General features: G+C 37.1%; 1 protein-coding gene across 4 annotated transcripts in view; it reads left to right on the forward strand.

Moving 5' to 3' along the window:
- The window catches only part of CDK14 (cyclin dependent kinase 14), a 600,472-nt gene that overhangs the window by 175,019 nt on the left and 403,162 nt on the right, over positions 1-22,291 (forward strand). For all 4 annotated transcript variants that reach the window (XM_030822052.1, XM_003252399.4, XM_004089552.3 and 1 more), the window contains one exon: positions 16,216-16,295. In XM_030822052.1, the coding sequence (XP_030677912.1) occupies positions 16,216-16,295 (80 nt within the window). The remainder of the gene's footprint in view (positions 1-16,215; positions 16,296-22,291) is intronic.

Genomic DNA, 22,291 nt, shown 5'->3' on the forward strand with positions numbered 1-22,291 from the left:
GAATTCCAGCCAGGCCATCTCAGAGGTACTGTGCCCCATAGGTTCTGCCTCCGTGTGCCTGCCAGGCTTCTACACTGCTTTCTCACTCAGGCTTCTGTTGCCTAGCTAGCAAGATTGCTTTCACCAATAAATCAAAATGCAGGAGTCATGAAACATTATGAAAGAAATAAGTGTTGGGGTCATTTTCCTTACAAGGAAGGTGTGAGCTTATTGGAACTTGAGGCTTCCTGGGTGATATGATTTGGCTGTGTGTTCCCACCCAAATTTAATGTTGAATTGTAATTCCCAATGTTTGGGGAGGGACCTTGTGGGAGGCGATTGGATCATGTGGGCAGATTTCCACGTTGCTGTTCTCATGATAGTGAGCAAGTTCTCAGGAGACCTGGTTGTTTTGAAGTGTGCAGCACTTCCCCCTTCGCTCTCTCTTCCTCTTGATCCACCAAGTGAGGAACGTGCTTGCTTCCCCTTTGCCCTTCTGCCATGATGGTAAGTTTCTTGAGGCCTCCCCAACCATGTTTCCTGAACAGCCCGTGGAACTGTGAGTCAATTAAACCTCTTTTCTTATAAACAACCCAGTTTCAGATATGTCTTTATAGCATGCAAGAACAGACTAATACACTGGGTTTCTACTTAAGCCCATCCACTAAAAGGATATATTATTAAACCACAGCAAAATAGATGACCAATTATAAAAGTTCTGTAGAATGTTGTTTTTGGGAAAAAAATCTACATATGAAAAAAACCTAGGAAATATACACACATGTTGAAGAATTTAACTCTGAATAGTGAGATTACTATTGGTGAAAAATTTTTCTGTACTGACCAAGAATTCTGCCATAAACATGTATCAATCAGTGTTGTAATTAGGATAGGACTTATTAGTGTCATTCTAAAATATATTGGTTTATTTTGACATTTGTAAAGAATGATTAGTTGAAAACCTCCAAGAATAATGACACTACTTTCAGATTAAATAATTTGATCATGAGTGTCTTGAAAGAAAAAACAGTTATAAGCAGAGTACTTTTGATGAATGAAGGAGTAGTATAAGAGTGTGGACTACACACCTTTCTTCTGTGGTTCATGCTGTAATTATTGCAACCCCACAGATAACTTAGGAAGTCTGACCACCTAGATCCAAATTGTGAACCTGCCTCTTCTAGTTGTGTGACTTACAACAAATTATTTAGCTACCCTGTGTCTCAGTTTCTTTATAAAGTGAAGATAATGATGGTATCTGTCACACAGAGGTATTAGCGTGATTAAATGAGACAATGTAAATAAAGTCCTTGGCCCAGGGCCTGCCACATAGTGGATACCTGAACATCAGTGCTAGTTTTGCTTTTACTTTAATTTTAGAGACAGGGTTTCACTCTGTCACCTATTCTACAGTGCAGTGGCAAAATTATAGCTCACTACAGCCTTGAACTCTTGGGCTCAAGCGATCCTCCTGCCTCAGCTTCCCAATTAGCTGAAATTAAAGGTGCAAGCCACCTCACCTGGCTCTATTTTTGAATTAAAGACTGTTATCTTGATTTTAAATTTATTGACTGTGTATAAAACCAGTTCATTCAAAATCAGGCTGATTTGTACTCTGGCTTGCTTGGTAGGTTTTAGAAGTAACACTGGCATAGGTCTCGTTCTCTTTTCTCTTCTCTTCTCTTCTCTTCTCTTCTCTTCTCTTCTTTCTCTTTTCTTTTTTTTTTGAGATGGATCTTGCTCTGTTGCCCAGGTTGGAGTGCAGTGGTGCGATCCTAGCTCACTGCAACTTCCATCTCTGTGTTCAAATGATTCTCCTGCCCCAGACTCCAGAGTAGCTGAAATTACAGGCGCTTGCCACCACGCCTGGCTAATTTTTGTGTTTTTAGTAGAGATGGGGTTTCACCATGTTAGCCAGGCTGGTCATGAACTCCTGACCTCTAGTGATCTGCCTGCCTTGGCCTCCCGAAGTGCTGGGATTACAGGTGTGAGCCACTATGCCCGGCCAGCATAGGTCTTTCTTATATCAGTTATATATAACTCTTAGATTTTTTTCTTTTTAAAATCGATTTAGCTCTTCAGTTATATATGAAGTAATATAAAACCTGATCTTCAACATGTGTAGGTAGTTCTTTTTCAACTTTATATTTAATTGAATAACTTTTTAACTTGATAATGGTCTTGCCTATAAGACAGTCCATTTTAAGTGACACCCTTATTTTTAGAAGAACAGACCTTTAGATTCAGTAATCAGTGATGCCATATACCATTGTTCTCTAATCTTTTTTTGTCATAAAAGCCTTAAAGTAAATAATTTTGGCTTTTCTTGATATTATTTTTAATTTCATTTTGAATATATTCAACGGTAACATTTCCTATAAGTATGAAAGTAATACATTATTATTGGGGAAAATAAAAATCACTCATAATCCTCTTGTCTTAATATCTCTCTATTACTTTCACCCGGCTACTGTGAAATTTTCTTTATTTGTTCTCCAAGGGCCTTGGCAGGCAACCAGAAAAAGAAAATACTAGCTTAAAATTGTGGTTATAACTTAAACTTGAGGGGTGTGTGTGTGTGTTTTGGTCTCTATTAGAATGGGTGGAGAAGAGTCTGAACTCTGAATACCCATGCCTTAATAACTCTCGAGGGCTGTTTTAATTGCTTCTCCTGCTGTTCTAAGCTTCACTTAATTTCATGTGACTATTTTTGAATGTGACATGCAAAATCTCTAGTTATTACTATTTGGCAATGAGTAGTACTTGGGGACTCCTCAGAGCCCCATGGTGGTGAATCAGTGATGTGATTTTTTTTTGTGCATCTCGTTTCACTGCTTTGGAGATGCTTTTTTCATGAGAGTGGGAACTTGACTATTCTTGTGTGATCCTGGATGTGTATGCCTCTATTAGAGAAAGGGGGGGCATTTATGACTCTGCTCAAGAAACAGGAACAGAATGCTTTAAACACATCTTTGGACCAGGAGGCTTGAAATGCTATAAAGTTGAGCATCAGATTTATCTGCTTTCCTTTAATCCTAGCTCATGCAATGATTCATTCTCATCGTGATGCTGTATGTGGCTTTTAAAACAGAAAATTAGGAATGAATGGATTTGACTTTGATTTTTAGATACAATATGAGATGTAGTAGGTAAGAATTAGCAAGAGTGTAATAAGTAATCAAAGACTGAGGAAAAGTGATAATATCAAAAAGTATATCCAGTTCTTTTCTGCTTTTCTAAAACAGTTTCTGTGGGAAAAAAAGCTACTACAGATAAAAATCTATTTGAAATGGCAACTTGACCTCAGAAGGAGAAAATTTGATTTCTCTAGAAATGTGAAATACAGGTTTTTCAAAGACCTCAGTAATGTGTTTCTCCAGACAAGTGTGCTTGAAAGTAGGACCAGAGAAAAACAAAAATACCTTCTCCTCCCCCTCCCCCTTTCTCCTTCTCCTCTTCTCCTTTTCCTTCTTCTCCTCCTCTCCTCTCCTCCTCTTCTCCTTCTCCTCTTCCTCCTCCTCTTTCTCCCCCCACCCTCCTCCTACCTGGCTTCCTCCTTCCCCTTTTCTTCCTTCTTCTTAATTTTTGTTATTTGGTGTTTGTTTGCCTTCACAGAATTCCTTTCTTCATAGTTTTCAGTGTATGTGGGTATTATATGGTATGTGTGGCATTATATGGTACATGTGGGTATTATGTTTATGTATAAAAACTTATAGAACTAATTAACATAGTAGGTTTCAAATCTCAGTATGTGTGAAAAATCAATCTGAAAAACTCATAAGGAACTACATTTACTTATTTTTTATGAAACTATCCCATCTCATCAAACACGGCCCTTCTCTAGTAATTTCAAGAGTAAGTGCAAACAACTGCTTTTTACCTCTGTGGAGGACTTGGGGATTTTTCCTGTGCTTTGCCTTCTTTTGATGTGTTTGGAGTTCTTCCATTCCTGGTCCTTGATAACTTTGCCTTACTTTTGTTTAGAATTTTTCCTTATTTCATCATGCATTTTGGTTGCTTGGTACTTTCCTGTCTTCTCTGTTAGCTGGTAATCTCCTCAAGGGCCGTATGCATGTTACTTCTTGCTCCACCTGGAACAACTCCTTGCATCTAAGAAGTATTTCTCTTCAAGGTCCTGAGAAGTATACAACCCATAGCCCTAAGACTCCAGAAGGTTAATGTATTAAAATGGAGGATTAAAGTCTCTCAAAACCGAGCAATCAAACATCAAAGCAGATAGCACAAGTCATCTCAATGAGAAAAGTGGAAGAATTAGAAACCGAGTGTGAGCTCGGCTTTAAAGTTCACATACACAGGGGTCATGGGGGTAGAAAGGTCACAGAAGAAGTGCAAGCACTGACCTCCTGATATCATTGTTTTCAGGGAGAGTTAGTTTCAGGCGTGAAAGTGCAGAACAAATGTAGATGTGAATTAAATTAACAAATGTCTTAGGACATATGATAGTACTTTGGTTCTCTTTGGAGTTCTGATTGAAGACTTGAGGTGACCGTTTCACAGAATTTTAAAGAAATTTGGAGTTGAAATTGTTTCATCACTGTCAGTGATCTTTGAGGATCTATGAAAAATTGGAGAGGCATTAGCAGTCCAATTACCAGAACCCAAGGAAATGGTGTGACATTCCCCTTGCACGCTCTTCTTGTTCCCCCTTCTTTAATGAAAATACTGTTCTGATGGTTTCTCAACAGTTAGAAAGCAAAATAGTGACAAGAAGTTAGTAAAAAAAAAAAAAGTCATACTTAAATAACCTTAATTCCTTGTTTGGATCAGATTTTTAAGCTAGTAGACTTGCAGAACACTGCAGCTATTATATAGCTGCTTATTTTAAAAATGTTGCTAAATGTTCTCAGTTATGTTCTGGTAGATATGAGGATTATAGGCAGTTGGATGATGTGCTGTTGCTGGTGGTGGATCTAAAACAGGCTGTTCAGCTATACCTAAGAGTAGTAAGTTTTCCAGTAAGGTGCTGTTTCAGTATTTCTTCTACGTGGTAAGGACTTGGCTCATTTGTTTACCACTGAGCTTTCAACTATGAGGACACTCAAAATAGTTGAAAAACTTTTGAATGTTTATAGCAAAAAGGAGACTTCAGTTTTGGAGAGACCAGGCAAAGGAAGAGAGGCAGCGAGAAGCTGGTGTTGGAACCTGAAGGTTTAACACAATGATTTTCAGTCCTGGCTGCACATTAGAATCACTGCGGGTGTTTTTACAAATACAGATGCTAGGACTCTACCCTACACCAGTTAAATCAGGGGCAGAGCTAGGCATTGTTGTTTCAAATCTCCTCTGGTGATTCTAATATGTAGCCAAGGTTGAGGACCTGTACCTTGTCATTTGTGCAGCTGCAAAAGCTCGGCCCATCCCTCTCCAGGCTTTGCCTAGTGCACACAGAGGCAGCTGTGCTGAGCAGCAGCCAAAATTCCACTGCTTCCGAGAGACTGCCAGGATGGAATCCCCTCTGCCTCACATCACTGTATCATATCCCAGGCACTACCCAAAGTAAAAAAACTCTCTGATCATCCACTATGCCTCAGACTGCACCCTCATATTTCTTCTTCCTTTTTGTTTTTAATCATTTGCAAGTATCATGTTTCTTAATGTGTTCCCTACACTGTCCCTTTCCTCCATCCTTTAGGCTCTTTCCAGGTGTTCTAGATATAGAACATCATTCTCTGATCAGGAAATTCCTACATATTCTCTACGTCTTCTCTGAGTGTTTACTTCTGCTTTATCAGAAAACTGGCTGTCTCTTGCAGTCCCCCAAGTAACTCAAATTTACATGTCTGGCCTAGATTTTTCTACTGAGATCCAGACTCATAAATACCAGTGCTTCCTTTATGTCTCCAGTTGGATGTTCCCAGACTAAGATCTTCTTCCCAGACAGAACTCTTGATACTTTTTATATAAATCTTTCATCCTTTACTTTCACTCATTTCAATAAATGATACCTCCATCCACTTAGATGCTAAAATAAGGAAGTAATGGAGTCATCCTTTATAATTTTCCTATCCCAATTCAGTTTATCCTGACAGCCTGTTTGTTCTGTCTTCAAAATATCATTTTCCTTTTTTCCCATTGCTCTTACCAGTACCCTGGTAAAAATAGCCAAGTTTCACCCAGAGCCCCACAACAGCTTTCTGACTGCCCTTGCGGCTCCCACTGTGTGCTTCTGCAGGAATTCTCCACACCATAGTGAGTGAGCTGCAGACACAGAAGTTAATCATGCTGCTACCCTTCTTAAGATCTTTCAGTGTTTTTGTATCAGTCTTTTATGCAGCCCAGAAGGCCCTTCGTGATCTGGCTCCTGTCCTTCTCTCTAGTTCTTCCACCCGCACCTCACTAGCTCTATCCTTCTTCCCCCATTTTTTCTTTCCCTTCTTCCTTCTCTTCTTCATTTTTGTTTAACACATCACGTTCTCGCCCTCTGAGCTTTTGTGCAAGTTGTTCCATCTGCCTGGAATGTTCTTGGCTTATTCTTTTATCTTCCTTTTTTCAGCTTAATCCTTTCCTGTGGAATGTAAAAATTGACCTACCTTCCTTCCTTCCTTCCTTCCTTCCTTCCTTCCTTCCTTCCTTCCTTCCTTCCTTCCTTCCCTTTCTTTTCTCTCTCCTCTCTCTTTTCTCTCTTTCTTTTCTTTCTCTCTTCTTTTCTCTTTTTAAAGAAATGGGCAGCTGGGTGTGGTGGCTCACATCTGTAATCCCAGCACTTTGATAGGCCGAGGGGTGGATCACCGTGAGTTCAGGTGTTCGAGATCAGCCTGGCCAACATAGTGAAACCCCGTCTCTACTACAGATACAAAAAATTACCTGGGCATGGTGGTGCATACCTGTAATCTCAGTTACTCGGGAGGCTGAGGCAGGAGAATTGCTTGAACCCGGGAGGCAGAGGTTGCAGTGAGCCGACATTGCACCATTGTACTCCAGCCTGGGCAACAGGGTGAGACTCCGTCTCAAAAAAAGAAAAAAAATATAAAAAGATGTGCATGCTGTGTTGCCTAGGCTGAAGTGCGTGGTACAATCATAGCTCACTACAACCTTGAACTCTTGGGCTCTAGTGGTTCCCCCACCTCAGCATCCTAAATAGCTGGGACTACAGGCATGTGCCACCATGCTCAGCTATTTTTTAAATTTTTGTAGAGAGAAGGGGTCTTGCTGTGTTGCCCAGGCATGTCTCAAACCCCTGGTCAGAAGTGATCTTCCTGCCCCAGCCTCCCTATTTCTTTTATATAGCGTGCTGTGATTTTCCCTTACCACATTTATACCAATGCATATTGTATTCTTTAAAAAAGAACTTATTATAGAAAATAACTAGTAGAGAGCATAGTCATAAACTTCCATGAAGCCATCACCCATCTTCAAACATGGGAAACTCATGACTGATCATATTTCATCTATATTCATTCCCTGCAATTATTTTGAAAGAAACCCCAGACCTTATACTATTTTATATTAGATTTATTTTTTGAAAGATAAGCATTGTGTTTTAAAACACACGACAGTACTATATGGTAACATGTAAAAATTAAATGGTTCCTTAATATCAACTATACAGTGTTAAAATACACTTTGTTTGAATCCAGAAAAATTGAGTCTATACATTGCAATGAATTGCAGTTACATGTCAATCTTTTAGTCCATGGGTTGCCCCTACCATGCCTTTTTTCCCCTTGAAGTTCATTTGTTGAAGAAACAGATTCATTTCTCCTATAGAGCTTTGTGAAGTCTGGATTTTCCTTATTGTTTCCTAATGGTGTTATTTAACTTGTTCCCTTATGCCCTTTAAATAAGTAGTTACATTTAGACTTGGTCAGAATCTAAATGTTGATAATCTACTAAGTGATTATGGTTAGCAAAATGGTGACATTCAAATTCTGTCTTTCCGTCTTCATTTGTTACATGCAGTGCATCTATAGAGAAGCTTCCTCAAATCAACTACAGTATTTAATTATACTGAGGTACAGTGTATATGAAAGAGTATGAAAGGGAAGGAAAATGTTTGATGTATTCTGTATTTAGAAGGTTTTAAAGTAATGAAATGATTCTGTAATACCCTCCAAAATGACCAGTTAGGTTTTTTGTTTCATTTTAAAACTTATAAATTTAAACATACTTTATATCTTTAAATTGCAGGTATTATTTTACTAATGCACAAATTGTCTAATTTGACAAATGGGAGCTTCTGGAATCTCTTTGACGTGCCTCAGTCATTTCTGTACTTAGATGTTCTGTGTCTGTTTCCTTGGCTAAACTATTGGCTCCTTAAATGGTGGGACTTGTCTATATTGTTTATCCTTTACCCCACACACAGACTCATAGTCTCTCAGTTAATATTTATTGAATAAGGGGTGGGATATTAAAATTTCATTAAGTGAAAGGTTTATAGAAGGTCTCTTATAGAAGAAGACCTAGTTTAGTCTTTGTGGATTCAGATCTTGAATTAGAGAGTAAAACTCATAGGAAGCATTTTTGTCTCAGCATAAGGAAGAACTAAATAATTTGAATTTTTATAGAGGAGTTGGGGTTCCATGAAAATGTTTTAGGGACTACTTTGATCCAGCAGTGAGAGTACAAGGATAGACCATCAAGCCAGTGAGGATCTTTTTGGCTCCTTGGGAGCCTGGATGATTACTGAGGTTACTTTTAATTGTAAGATGATAAGACCCTAAAATCCTTTGTTGACAGATTTTATTTTTAGAAAGGTGAAAATTTGGGTGGTTTAAAATTGCTGAAATGTACATAATTTAATTTTTTCTATGAACATTATATGCCACTCTAATATTATGTTTCTAAGTATTATGAGTTTGTATATTGGATAAAGCATTGATAATGATTAATCATGCTTTAGTAGCAATCAGTTCTTTTTGTAGGTAATAATTGTTGATTGAATATGCCCTTTCCTCATTTCATTAAATCTTCTTGCGTTGTTAGTCACATCCTGATGAATAGCCATTATACTATTGTTTTATTAATCTTTGGATTTTATTCAAAAAGAAATTAATGTGTCCATTTTTGCTTTGGTTGGTTGTACTTCTGAGGTTTTACTGAAGAACTATTTGCCTAACCAATGTTCTGAAGCATTTCCCAATGTTCTATTTTAGTAGTAAGGTTCTACAAGCAAACAACAAAGTGAAGAGACAGCCTACAGAATGGGAGAAAATACTTGCAAATTGTTCAACAGACAAGGGATTAATAACCAGAATACATAAGGAACTCAAACAAATAACAAAAACAAAAATCCCCCCAAACCCCTAAAGATCGATTAAAAAATGGGCAAAACATTTGAATAGACATTTCTCAAAAGAAGAGATACGCATGTCCAACAGGTGTATGAAAAAATGGTCAACATCATTAAAAATCTGAGAAATACAAATCAAAACCATAGTGAGATATCATCTCACCCCAGTTAAAATGGCTTTTATCTGAAAGACAGGCAATAACAAATAGCGATGAGGATATGGAGAAAGGGGAACGCTTGTATGCTGTTGGTGAGAATGTAAATTAGTACAGCCGCTATAGAGAACAGTGTGGAGGAGCCTCAAAAGACTAGAACTATCATATTGTCCAGCAGTCCCACTCCTGGTTATATCTATCCAAAGGAAAGGAAATCAATATGTGGAAGAGATACCTGCCACCCCCATGTTTTTTGCAGCACTGTTCACAATAGTCAAGGTATGGAATCAGCTTACAAGTGTCCATCAGTGGATAAATGGATGAGGAAAATGTGATAGATAATACACAATAGAATATTATTCAGCTATAAAAAATAATTAGATATTGTCACTTGCAACATGGGTGGAACTGGAGTACATTAAGTTCGTAAATAAGCCAGGCACTAAGACAAATAGCACATGTTCTCACTCATATATGGCAACTAAAAAATTGTTCTCATGGAGGTAGAGTAGAATGATGGTTACTAGAGGTTGGCAAGGGTAGTGGAGAGATGGAGGATAAAAAGGGGTTAATAGGCACAAAAGTATAGTTACATAGAAGGAATAAGACCATTTGGTAGCACAATAGGATGACTATAGTTAACAATAATTTATTGCATATTTCAAAATAGCTGGAGGAGTGGATTTGGAAAGTTCCCAGCAAAAAGAAATGATAAATGGTTGAGGTGGTGGATGCCTCAATTACCATAATTTGATCATTACCTATTGTATGTTTATATCAATATCATATGTACCCTGTAAATATGTACAACTATTATGTATCCATAAGTTTTTTTAAAAAGAAATTAAGACAAACTAGTTTTAGTCTTCTTCCACTTATCTCTGTATTACTTTGATATGGATTATGACAAGGTGTAATTACTGACAGTTTGCCTCGAAATTCTAATTTATTTTTCTAAAATAAAGTATAGTAGTTAGCACTTTTAGGATATTCCTGAAGAGCAAACGTTAAACAGTGTTGAGATGACTTCTTATTCACACCTGAATAAGAATTGAATTTAGATGACAGTAACAATGTCATGAATATTTAGTTAAGTTTAATTTTTGAAATATGTATATAATACAGTATAGTGAGCATTTTAACTAGCATATAAAGAGGGAATTAATAAATGAAACACTATTAATATAACTTCAAAAATATTTTTAATAACTTTGCCAAAAATCTGTAAATTCTTCCCAAAATACTGTCCTTGCCCTACTCCAGCATTCTACTGTCACTCCCTCCAAAGTATCTGCATTTCCTTCTATTGCCTCCAGACCAATACCGCAAGGAAACAAGAGCATTGTATATGTCTGTACTTGGTATTATTTTCCTTTGCAGTTTCTCTTGAGACAAAATCATAATGGAAGAGAGAAGCAGAATATATTAAATTTCCCAGAGTATATTAAATTTATTTTGGGTCTGTTGCTTTAATTTCCTTCATATCCTCTAGACATAATTTCTTCTAGTTGTTAGCACATGGACACTGTTTTCAAAGATGACACAGATAATATTTGTAATTTTGTTTTCTTGTGCTAAGATATTCTATTAATTTGAAGTAACTAATGGAATAGAAGACCTTTAGGCTTTCCTTTGAGAATTTTTTTCCATAAGGAAGTTCTCTTTAAGCATCATCTTTTGAAACTGGAAAATGTACTTTGAGCTAAGTGGGGAGTTTCTCTTTATTGTTTTTGTAAAACATTAAATGAACAAATGAATGGGTGAAAGAATAAATAGGCTGTTTTCTTTATTGATAACTTCTCTCAGCACTATGGGCGGCCGAGATGGGCAGATCACGAGGTCAGGAGATGGAGACCACCCTGGCTAACATGGTGAAACCCCATCTCTACTAAAAATACAAAAGAATTAGCTGGGTGTGGTGGTGGGTGCCTGTAGTCCCAGCTACTCGGGAGGCTGAGGCAGGAGAATGGTGTGAACCCGGGAGGTGGAGCTTACAGTGAGCCGAGATCACGCCACTGCACTCCAGCCTGGGCGACTGAGCGAGACTCCATCTCAAAAAAAAAAAAAAAACTTCTAGACCTTGCTTTACTCCCACAAGAAAATTTTATATTTACCAATTTAGGGCACACAGATGTATGAACAAAGTTTCTGAAATGGACGGATTTGTGTTTTGTGCTTAGAAACAGTTTGAAAGTTGGATCCCCTTTCAGCTTGGCTCTACCTGGCTACCCAGTATCCCCATGTCCTGTGCATGGAGATATTCTCCCCACTTCTGCCCAGTGCAGTTCTTCCTGGTACAGCACTTTGGAGTTCATGCTGCCTGATGGGCAGACTAAAGCAATGAGTCACAGCTCCTTTGAGCTAAGCTGGGAATGACAGTTATTGGAAAAATAAGAGAATAAGCATAAAGAATCTCTGAAATAAAATGGCTGTCTATACAGCTTAAAGCAAATGCAGGCAAATTTGGCAGTAACTGCAATAGAACGTTCTGTGGTAATATTAGCACAATTTAGAGCCCTTTTTATTTACCTGAATTAACGTCTCCACTGGCAATCAAGCCCTGATTGCCTTCTATTCATTAGCCTTTGATTTAATTAATAAGACTTGTTGAAGAGGGATCTTCAATGTTTTTCTGTAAACAGCTCTAATTTATTGATTCAAGTTGAATTTTGTGATTATTTCAAGTTATTTAAATCAGCGTTTGAATTATATGTTTTAAGTTTTCATAAAATAGGTTAAATCCACAAGATAATTAGAAGACATAATGTTCATTTTGTTTTTCATACAGTAATATTTCTTTTTGATATCTTTAAAAATTTCCATTTTGTAAATGAGTTAGTAACTTAGACTGTCAGATATTTCAGGTCATATTAAACTTTAAAATAAGGCTGGGCACAGTGGTTCACACCTGTAATCTCAGCAGTTTAGGAGGGTGAGGCAAGAGGATCACTTGAGCCCAGGAGTTCAAGACTATCCTGGGCAACATAGTGAGACCCTTTCTTTAAAATTTTTTTTTTTAAAATTAGCCTGACGTGATGGCATGGCTCTGTAGTCTCAGCTACTCTGGAGGCTGAGGTAGGAGAATCTCTTGAGCCCAGGAGATGGAGGCTGGAGGCTGCAGTGAGCCATGATCATGCCACTGCACTTCAGCCTGGACAATAGAGGAGACCCTGTCTCAAAAAAAAAAAAAAGGTTTAAAATATACATGAACAAAAGGTATACTATTAAAACATTTCTTAATGTTATTTTTTCCACATCTATTTTTTCTAAAAGTGGACCCAGTGACTTAACATTTATACTAGACTTTAAAACTGAGAGACTCAGTAGTTGCTGAGCGTTGAGACATGTAGATAAAAAGTAATTAAGAAAGGAGAAAGTCACAATGACTCTTAGGTTAAAGAGCAATTTGATAATCAATATGATTCTTAATGAGAAACCAATGAAGCAATCATAGAAAAGTGAGATGCTGATTAGTCATCTGTGCTCAGATTATTAAAGGTTAGTGAGTGTTTTGAAACATGTCTGCTGGGTGCAAAAAGGTTAATTAACAAAGCGTTCTACAAATTCTTAAAGAATATAAAAAACTTAAAGGAAATAAAAACTTTTCTATATGTAGATGCAGTAAACACAAAGAGACCACATCTTTTATTTGTAAAAAGAAAATAAGCATTTAAACCTAACATGAAAGAAGATGTTGAAAACTTTATAAAATGTTGGTATTTTTGAAATTTTTTGGAAATAATACTTTTAGTAATTTATTCTGGACTTATTTTGCAGGTATGATGAGGAAAATGTTAGTATACTATTATAACAGCATTAATATTCATCCAGTGAAATATTTTGAGAATCTACTCTGTGCCAAGAAGGCCCTAGATACTGGGCACATATCAGTTGATAAAACAGAAAAAGTCCCCTTCATTTCTGGAACTTATGGTGTAGTATATATTTTAAGGAAATTTTAGTTTGAAATGATGTAATACATAAAATCTCAGTGTCATGAACTGTTGAGATGATCATAACTTATTAAAAACAAACACTTGGAGGTTCAATTCATGGAGAATTCAGAATATGAATTCCATGAGCCTAGGTCTTGTTTTTTTATGCAGTTATCATAGAAAATATTTCCAAAGACCTTTTTCACTATGAAAATAATACAAATTAGTCAATGAAATTACTTAGGGGGAATCCATCTTTAGTTGCACTTAAAAAATGAGTGTTGATTCAATTAAAGGCTGGTGTCCTTTCAGCGTGTTACAAGGCAATCATAGTTTCATGCCTGAGAATGTGCTTTAACTACACAACCTACAGAAGCATGCGGTTCCTATATTCCAGAACTCAGTTCACAATACCTGATACATACAAGTTAATGCTCTCAAGAGAAATGGAAATCTCTGCGGGAAAAAGGTTGTGTGTGTGTTTTATGGGTGAGAGGAAAATATCTGTAAATGAGGGGAAAATTCCAAGCAGTTCCTGGAATCAGTTACTGCCTCCTCAGGGAGCCAGTGATGAGCTCAACTGGGCTGAGAAAAATTCATGCAGATATCAGCACTAACTGCATCCCAGCCTCAAGCCCCGCCAAAGTGCTTAGTCCTGAAAGATGAAGTGAAGAGTACAAGGTGCAGTCTCCAGCTGAACCCCATGTGCATGGTAATTTTTTTTGCCTGCATCTGGGTACCTAGAGCACAAACAGGATTAGAAAAATCAAGAAAATATACTCAGGAAAAGAGGTTGCAGAACAGAAAAGCAGCAGGCCTGTCCTGTCTGCTAAAGCAGAAGGAAAAAGAAACGCAACTCCTAACCTTGAGGAGATGGTACACTGTGGACTTATAATCAGGTCTCCCTATCCCATTATTGTAACCAATAATAATGTATTTCCGCAATCAGTTCAATGAGAAATGCCACTAGGATGGTTCAACTATGATGAATTCCTTGTTCTTTTGGGTTTTATGTCTATGGCAGTTTTTTGAGCGAAAACAGACCAAATAGATGTAGGTTTAAAAAAGACATTCAAATTCTTTCAAACTCAGACACTAGATTCTCTGGCTCACATAAGTTCTCCTTTGCTAGTTCTTTAACCTCTGGAGATCTTTGATAGCCATTTAAATTGCAACAAGAGACCATTTTCGACCTATTAAATTGGCAAAATCAGACACTGAGAACATATAATGTAGGTGAAGGAGGAGAGGCAGAGGAGCTCTATTTGGTATAGGAAAGGATACCAAATATTTATATTGGTATCCTCTATGTAGGCTGCTTCTCCAATATTCACCAAAATTGGAGATCAGAAATGCACATACCTTTGACCTTGCAATGGCACTTTTAGGAATTTAATACAGACATATTTTTACAGGATGGAAGTACACATACAAGAATATTTATTACATCATTGTAGTAGCAAAATTTGGGAACAAGCTACATAGCTATCAATAGAGGACTGGGATTAAATTTAGTATGCTATGCTAATACATAAGAACACCCTGTGGTTTTGGAAAGCAAAAGGCAGTTTTCTATGAATTTATGTCACCAAAATATGTTGTTAAGTGTAAACAATATAGAGTGTACTCTGTATTGTATACTACTATGTGTGTACGTGTGTATATGTGTATATTTATGTGTATATATATGTGTGATACATATATATGTAAGTCCATATATCTTTTACCTTTTACATTTTTAATACGATCGTCTCTCCATATTTGAGGTTTCTGCATCTGGATTCAACCAACTTTGTATTGAAAATATTTTGGAAAAAGACAGATAATATAACGATTAAAATGATATGTGTAAAAAATACAGTATAACAACTATTTACATAGTGTTTATATTGTATGAGGTATTATTAAGTACTCTAGAGATGATTTAAAGTGTATGGGTGGTGGGCACAGGTTTTATGCAAACACTACAGCATTTTATGTAATAGACTTCCACATCCTCAGATTTGGTATCAAAGGGGAACCTGGAACCAATCCACTGAGGATTATATATGTGCTTTTGTTTTTTCCTATTTTAATTAACAAACCAAATAAAGTATGGTTCTAGGCCCAGTGTGGGTAGAAAATAGAACACTCAAGGAGGGGACTAATATAGATAGTCATGTCTTTGATTGATGACAGAATTGACTGGATAAAAAGTTAACTCCGTAGCACAATCTTACTTTTAATTGGCGCCAACACATACTTAGAATGTGTCTGGAAGGACCATCTGCTTTGGATAGGTCTTGTGTAATCTTGTAATGGTAAAATATTCATAACTTTTTTGATGACATACTGTAATATAAAGCACAACTAGACCAAATATAATTTTAGGAGGTTGTAGTAAAAAAGAAAAAAAAAGAAAAAAATGGGAATTTTTTCCTTTTTTTTTTTTTTGAGAGAGAGAGAATGACAAGTTTCTGTCCTTGGGAATTGAATGACCTCAGCTAAAGACTGAGAATGAAGACATTTCAGCAGAAGGAACAAAGAGGGAGCTATTGGAGAAACAAAGGAACAGAGTTATTTTTGATTGCATGATTTTTAATTAATCTGAGAATAATTATCAAGTGTGGTGGTTTGGTTAAATACTAGTTTCATTCTGGAAGGAACACAGTGAATCACAGAAAACTTCAGTTAAATCTTGGCCTATGCAAGTATGAATATTTAAAGTGTGAATATTTATGATGATGATACAGAATTCCCAGCCGAAACTAACCTTGGTTTGGTGGTATAATTGAGTCACTGACATTTTTAGCATAAAAGTGAATTAATTTAGTTATATAAATTATAAGGAAGACAATTAGAACTATAATGGGCACATATTTTCATGGATTCACTTATCTTTCATTTCTCACAGGGTAAATGGGAAGTTGGTAGCTCTGAAGGTGATCAGGCTGCAGGAAGAAGAAGGGACACCTTTCACAGCTATCAGGGAAGGTAGGCACTTTTCCTTGTTGATTTTGCTTTTGTGTTTCTATGGTCCCTGTAGCTATTTTAATATTATACACCTCTGAATATGCTGAGTTTTAAAATTACACGATTGTATCTTTCATTAAAATGTGTAAACTGAAATTTAAAAATCAGTATCTCTTGCAGTCATGTGAAATCATGTTAAATGAAACAAGATTATCTGCTGTGTGCTCAGATGTGGAATAAAATGCTATGCATTAATGGTGAAGCTATCTAGGTAATAGAAGAATTTTGTATGTCTGCTATCATTTCATTTGCAGAGTTCCTTAGATACATATGAGTTTAACATTATTCTGCATTGATTATTTTTAAGGAAAAATCTTTAAAAATGGGGATTTGTCATGCCATCTTACTAGTCATTTGAATTTCTTTTTTTCCTTTGTTTCTATCTTTTACTGTACTTTTATTGGTTTTTCTGATTGGAAGAAGATAATATAGACATTCTTTATATATTAGGGTCATTTATGTTGTGATATTTTCCTCTAGTCTTATTTTCTAAAATTTCTTTTATAATGTAGTTATTTGCTACATAGAAGATTTTATTTTTTATGAAATTAAATAGCTCTATCTTTGCTTTGTTACCTGCATAGAAAGGCTTTTGTATTCCAAGAGAATAAAATATCTTTTTTTTTAATCAGTGGGAACTTTTTCAGTTCAGTTTAATAACTTTTAGGATAAGTAGGTTTACCTCTACTACATTTTTAGAAGTGCAGATTATCTTGACATAAGACTTCAGTTTATTTTTGCACTGAAGGGATCACAGCTATTATTCTGTTCATCCATAACAAGATAAATTGGTGATTTGCTGCAATAATTTATCAAGGTATTGATGAACTAAATGTGGTCTGTCACTGCTTTGGTTTGTTTCCCACAACTATTGATATGATTTACATGTATCATTTTTGAAAATCTTGTTTCTATTTCTACTCTCTCACCTCTTATTCTCCTTTTCATTCAATTTTAATTTTGTTTCCATCATTTATCTTTAGCGGAAACTGTTCTTATAAAGTTCATCAGTCACTTGCTTCTTGTCAAGTCAAATGTATACCTCTCTGTCTTATTTTACCCAGCTTTTTAGCAGATTACATGGTTGAAACAATCTCTCCTGTGACATCAGATTTTCCAAGTAGGTAGGTTTTTCTCTTAGCTTGACCCTTTCTCTGAGTTAGGAGGAGTTTCAGGACAGGAAAGGGCCTCTTTTTTTTTTTTTTTTCTGAGACAGAATCTTGCTCTGTCACCCAGGCTGGAGTGCAATGGCACGATCTCGGCTCACTGCAACCTCTGTCTCCCCAGTTCAAACAATTCTCCTGCCTCAGCCTCCTGCGTAGCTGGGATTATAGGGACGTGTCACTACGCCTGGCTAATTTTTGTATTTTTAGTAGAGATGGGGTTTCACCATGTTGGCCAGGCTGGTCTCGAACTCCTGATGTAGCGATCCACCCATCTTGGCCTCCCAAAGTGCTGGGATTACAGGCATGAGCCACTGTGCCTGGCTTTTTTTTTTTTTTTCTAATAAGCACTCTGTCCTAGGTGATATTATTTATTTCGTGAGTTTAAAGAGCAGCTGTAAGTTGATGTCCTACCCGTGCATCTCTTTAGCTACGACCTTGTCTTCATCTCCATTTCATATATCCACCTGCCTGTTTGGCATCTTCTCTTGAATACAGTAGTATATAAAAAGGATAATACATTACTACCAACTGAGATTCATTTCAGGAATACAAGGCTAGTTTAATCTTTAAAAATCAATCATTGTATGACAGTCATCTCAGACTTAACACATCTGAATGGAACTCATGATCCTCCCACTATAACTGAAACCATGTTCTCCCTGTATTAGTAATAGCAGCATCCAGTGCTTCCTCTACCCAAATCTAGCCATGAACAAGCCCTGTTGATTACCTCTCTAAATGATACCTGAAATCTGTCCACGTTCTGTCTCTCCACTGCCACCCCCAGTCCAGGATACCATTAGTTCTTCCTTGGACTTCTGTAATAGCTTCTTAATTATATACCTCACTTCTCTTGCCTTATTACTATCCCTTCTCTACTCTGTTAGCCATATAATATTTGTGAAAACTAAAATCATATTATGTCAATCCCCTTATTTAAAATTGCTTCAAGTCCTGTATGACTGATTTTCTTCAAACATGCTACAGAGTTTCCTGTCTCAGGAATTTTACACATGTTCTTCCCCATGGCTGGAATGCTCTTCCCTGGCTCTTTTTAGTTTTAGGGGTCAATTCAAACATCCCATTTCAGAGAGGGTTTCTTTGTCCATTTATCCAAATTAGTGGCTGACCATCATTTTATGCTTCTTTACTCTCCACATCACACCCTATTTTTATTTCCATTATAATTCTTATTGGAATCTGAAATTTTCTTTCCACTCTGTAAGTATATAATCTTAGTGAGGTCAGAGACCTTGTCTGATTGTTCACTGCTATACCCTCAACATCTAGCATGGTAATCACTCTACAGTAGTAAGTGATTTAAGGAAAATCATTAAGTTAGAATCTATAAATATGATAGATTATTAGATACAGTCTGTTCCCTCAAGGAACCTGCCTTGCAGGTGGGAGGTAGAACATATAAATCATAAGTTGAAGAATAATATGTGGTAGCATATTAATGCCAAATTATTTATAAAAGATTGTGAAATCTAAAAGATTGTGAAATTATTTCTAAAAGATTGTGATTTTTAAGGAAATTCTTCCATTAGTGATGGGAGGTAAAGTGTTAGCTGGGACTTGAATTAGGCATAAGATGGAAAAACAGTAAAGAGTAGATTGAGGAGAAGTGTTCCAGACAGGTATAGGAAAGGAGCTGAGACCAGAAAGCTCAACGCCTTTGCCAAGTGCAGTGAACAGGAGGAATAGTTAAGATCAGGAATTCTCAATTGATAGGGTGGGAGGGATGGGTAATTATTGCTCCATAGAAGTGGCTTTTGTTATCACAATAATTGAACAATGCAACCGACGTTTAGTGGATGAGAGCTTGGCATTTACGTGAGAAGCTCTAATACAGAGGGAGGCAAACTATGGCTTGGGGCCTGCTGTCTGTTTTGGTAAATAAAGTTTTATTTGAACGCAGCACTCCCACTCATTTATATATTGTCAATGGCTGCTTTCTTAGACAGAGTTGAGTACTTTTGACAAACTGTATGGTCCCCCAAACTTAACAGTATGTGCTGTTTGGCCCTTTCAATTAAAGTTTGTTAATCTCTGCTCTAATACAATAAACAATTGTCTATCGAGGGAAACCAGCCCCCGATATTCAACATGAGTCCTTTTCTATTTTTCCTAAGTGTCGGCTGGTCTGAGAAATAAAGGGAACGAGTACAAAAGAGAGAAATTTTAAAGCTGGGTGTCTCGGGGAGACATCACATGTCAGCATGTTCTGCGATGCCCCCTGAGCCATAAAACCAGCAAGTTTTTATTAGTGATTTTCAAAAGGGGAGGGAAGTGTATGAATAGGATGTGGATCACAGAGATCACATGCTTCACAAGGTAATAAGATATTACAAGGCAAATGGAGGCAGGGCGAGATCACAGGACTGGGGTGAAATTAAAATTTCTAATGAAGTTTTGGGCACGCAGTATCATTGATAACATCTTATCAGGAGACAGGGTCGGAGAGCAGACAACCGGTCTGACCAAAATTTATTAGGTGGGAATTTCCTCATCCTAATAAGCCTGGGAGTGCTGCGTGAGACCAGGGCTTATTTCATCCCTTATCTACAACTGTAAAAGACAGATGTTCCCAAGGTGGCCATTTTTAGAGACCTCCCCTTGGAAACGCATTCTCTTTCTCAGGGATGTTCTTTGCTGAGAAAAAGAACTCAGCGATATTTCTCCTATTTGCTTTTGAAAGAAGAGAAATATGGCTCTGTTCTGCCCGGCTCTCAGGCAGCCAGACCTAATGGTTATCTCCCTTGTTCCCTGAACATTGCTGTTATCCTGTTCTTTTTTCAAGGTGCCCAGATTTCATATTGTTTAAACAATTTGTGCAGTTAACACAATCATCACAGGGTCCTGAGGTGACATTCATCCTCAGCTTATGAAGATGATGGGATTAAGAGATTAAAGACAGGCATAGGAAATCACAAGACTATTTATTGGGGAAGTGATAAGTGTCCATGAAATCTTCACAATTTATGTTCAGAGATTGCAGTAAAGACAGGTGTAAGAAACTATAAAAGTATTAATTTGGGGAACTAATAAATGTCCATGAAATCTTCACAATTTATGTTCTTCTGCCATGGCTTCAGCTGGTCCCTCTGTTCAGGGTCCCTGACTTCCTGCAACAATTGTCTCATGTCCCACAAGCTTTTTTTAAATGTCCTACTGGGCATTCATGCAGGTGAAAAATCTGTTTATGAGCCCAAACCCAACTATTTTGCATATAAACAAAATATGCTGTGCACAGATTTAATACATACCAAACTATCCAGGAATACAATTACAGTGTAAATCATGGGAAGATTGTATTGTGTTTTGTTTAAAACTTTACCACTTGTTCGTATTTTGGAAAAATTCCTTAGTGGCAGTACTGCTTGTGTTATTTAATTCAATAATGCCATATCCCACAGTCTGCATTTGTAGTGGTTGTGCTTATGCTGATTCTGTACATAGATGTGAGCACCACTCTTCAATGTTTTCCAGTATAGTTGTGTCTACTTACATATTTAAAGACTGTTTTATTATAAATTAATTTTTATTTTTTGTATTAGTTACATATAGATATAAATTAATATATTTGAAATTATATTTACATATAAATATTTGAAATTATGTGTGTGTATCTTGTTATATATGAATTCCATTTCATAATAGTAAAGGCAAAAAAAGTAGTAAAATATTTGTTATATAAAGAGGGTATTGGGTTTGATGGGATTGAAAATGATTGACTGAGGTAGAACAATAGATTTTTGTTATGCTGTGGAGGGAGATAAGGTTAAAAGTGCTACTGAATTTAATTATACAGTAGACCCTGAATATGAGAGAGGAGAGGGACAGGGATTCTGGGCCAAAAAGGAACCAGAAGAAAAATGAAACTGGCCAGCAGGCAGGATTCCTGGTATGCAAGGTGTGCACTAGAATTAATCAACCTAACCTTACTGTTGGTGCTAGTCTTGGTCCAAGGTAACAAGAAGGTTTGTAATGGTATTGAAGGATCCATTGTGACAAGCAGGCCCATCAGTGGGAGGTTCAAGGGAAAAAGCAAGTAGGATCACATTGAAGTTGTTGATGATCTTCTTTTTTTTTTTTTTTTGAGAAGGAGTCTCGCTCTTTCACCCAGGCTGGAGTGCAGTGGCGCGATCTTGGCTCACTGCAGGCTCCGCCCCCCAGGGTTCACGCCATTCTCCTGCCTCAGCCTCCCGCATAGCTGGGACTACAGGCTCCTACCACCTTGCCCGGCTAATTTTTTGTATTTTTAGTAGAGACGGGGTTTCACCGTGTGTTAGCCAGGATGGTCTCGATCTCCTGACCTCGTGATCCACCCGCCTTGGCCTCCCAAAGTGCTGAGATTACAGGCGTGAGCCACCACACCCGGCCGATGATCTTATTCACATTGGCTGGGTGTGAGGCAAGCTCCTGAGGCACATTAAAGGTTGGGTTCTGGGAAACACAGAGAAGCAGGGAATGCAATGAATCCTTAGCACACTGAGACCTGGCTTTGGCTGGCAACATAATTTCATTTTAAGCCTTGAGATGAGCTTAGGAACTGGCCCTCAGTTGCAGTTGTGTTGTAGAATGCAGGGCTGTGTAGGTGGGATCTTGTTCTGTGGGTTAGAGAGCCTCTGAAGACTTTTGAGTTGGGCTATTAGGGACAAAAATCTGATATTCAGATAGGATATCAATTAGAAAAAGAAGAAACTGGAAGCTGATAAGTCAGTCATTCAGTGTGTTGCAGATTTGAAATTATGGGTTTATTAGATGTTAGTAACAAAAAATAATATT

This window comes from Nomascus leucogenys, chromosome 11, assembly GCF_006542625.1.
Source record: "Nomascus leucogenys isolate Asia chromosome 11, Asia_NLE_v1, whole genome shotgun sequence".
In the NCBI taxonomy this organism is placed as follows: domain Eukaryota; kingdom Metazoa; phylum Chordata; class Mammalia; order Primates; family Hylobatidae; genus Nomascus; species Nomascus leucogenys.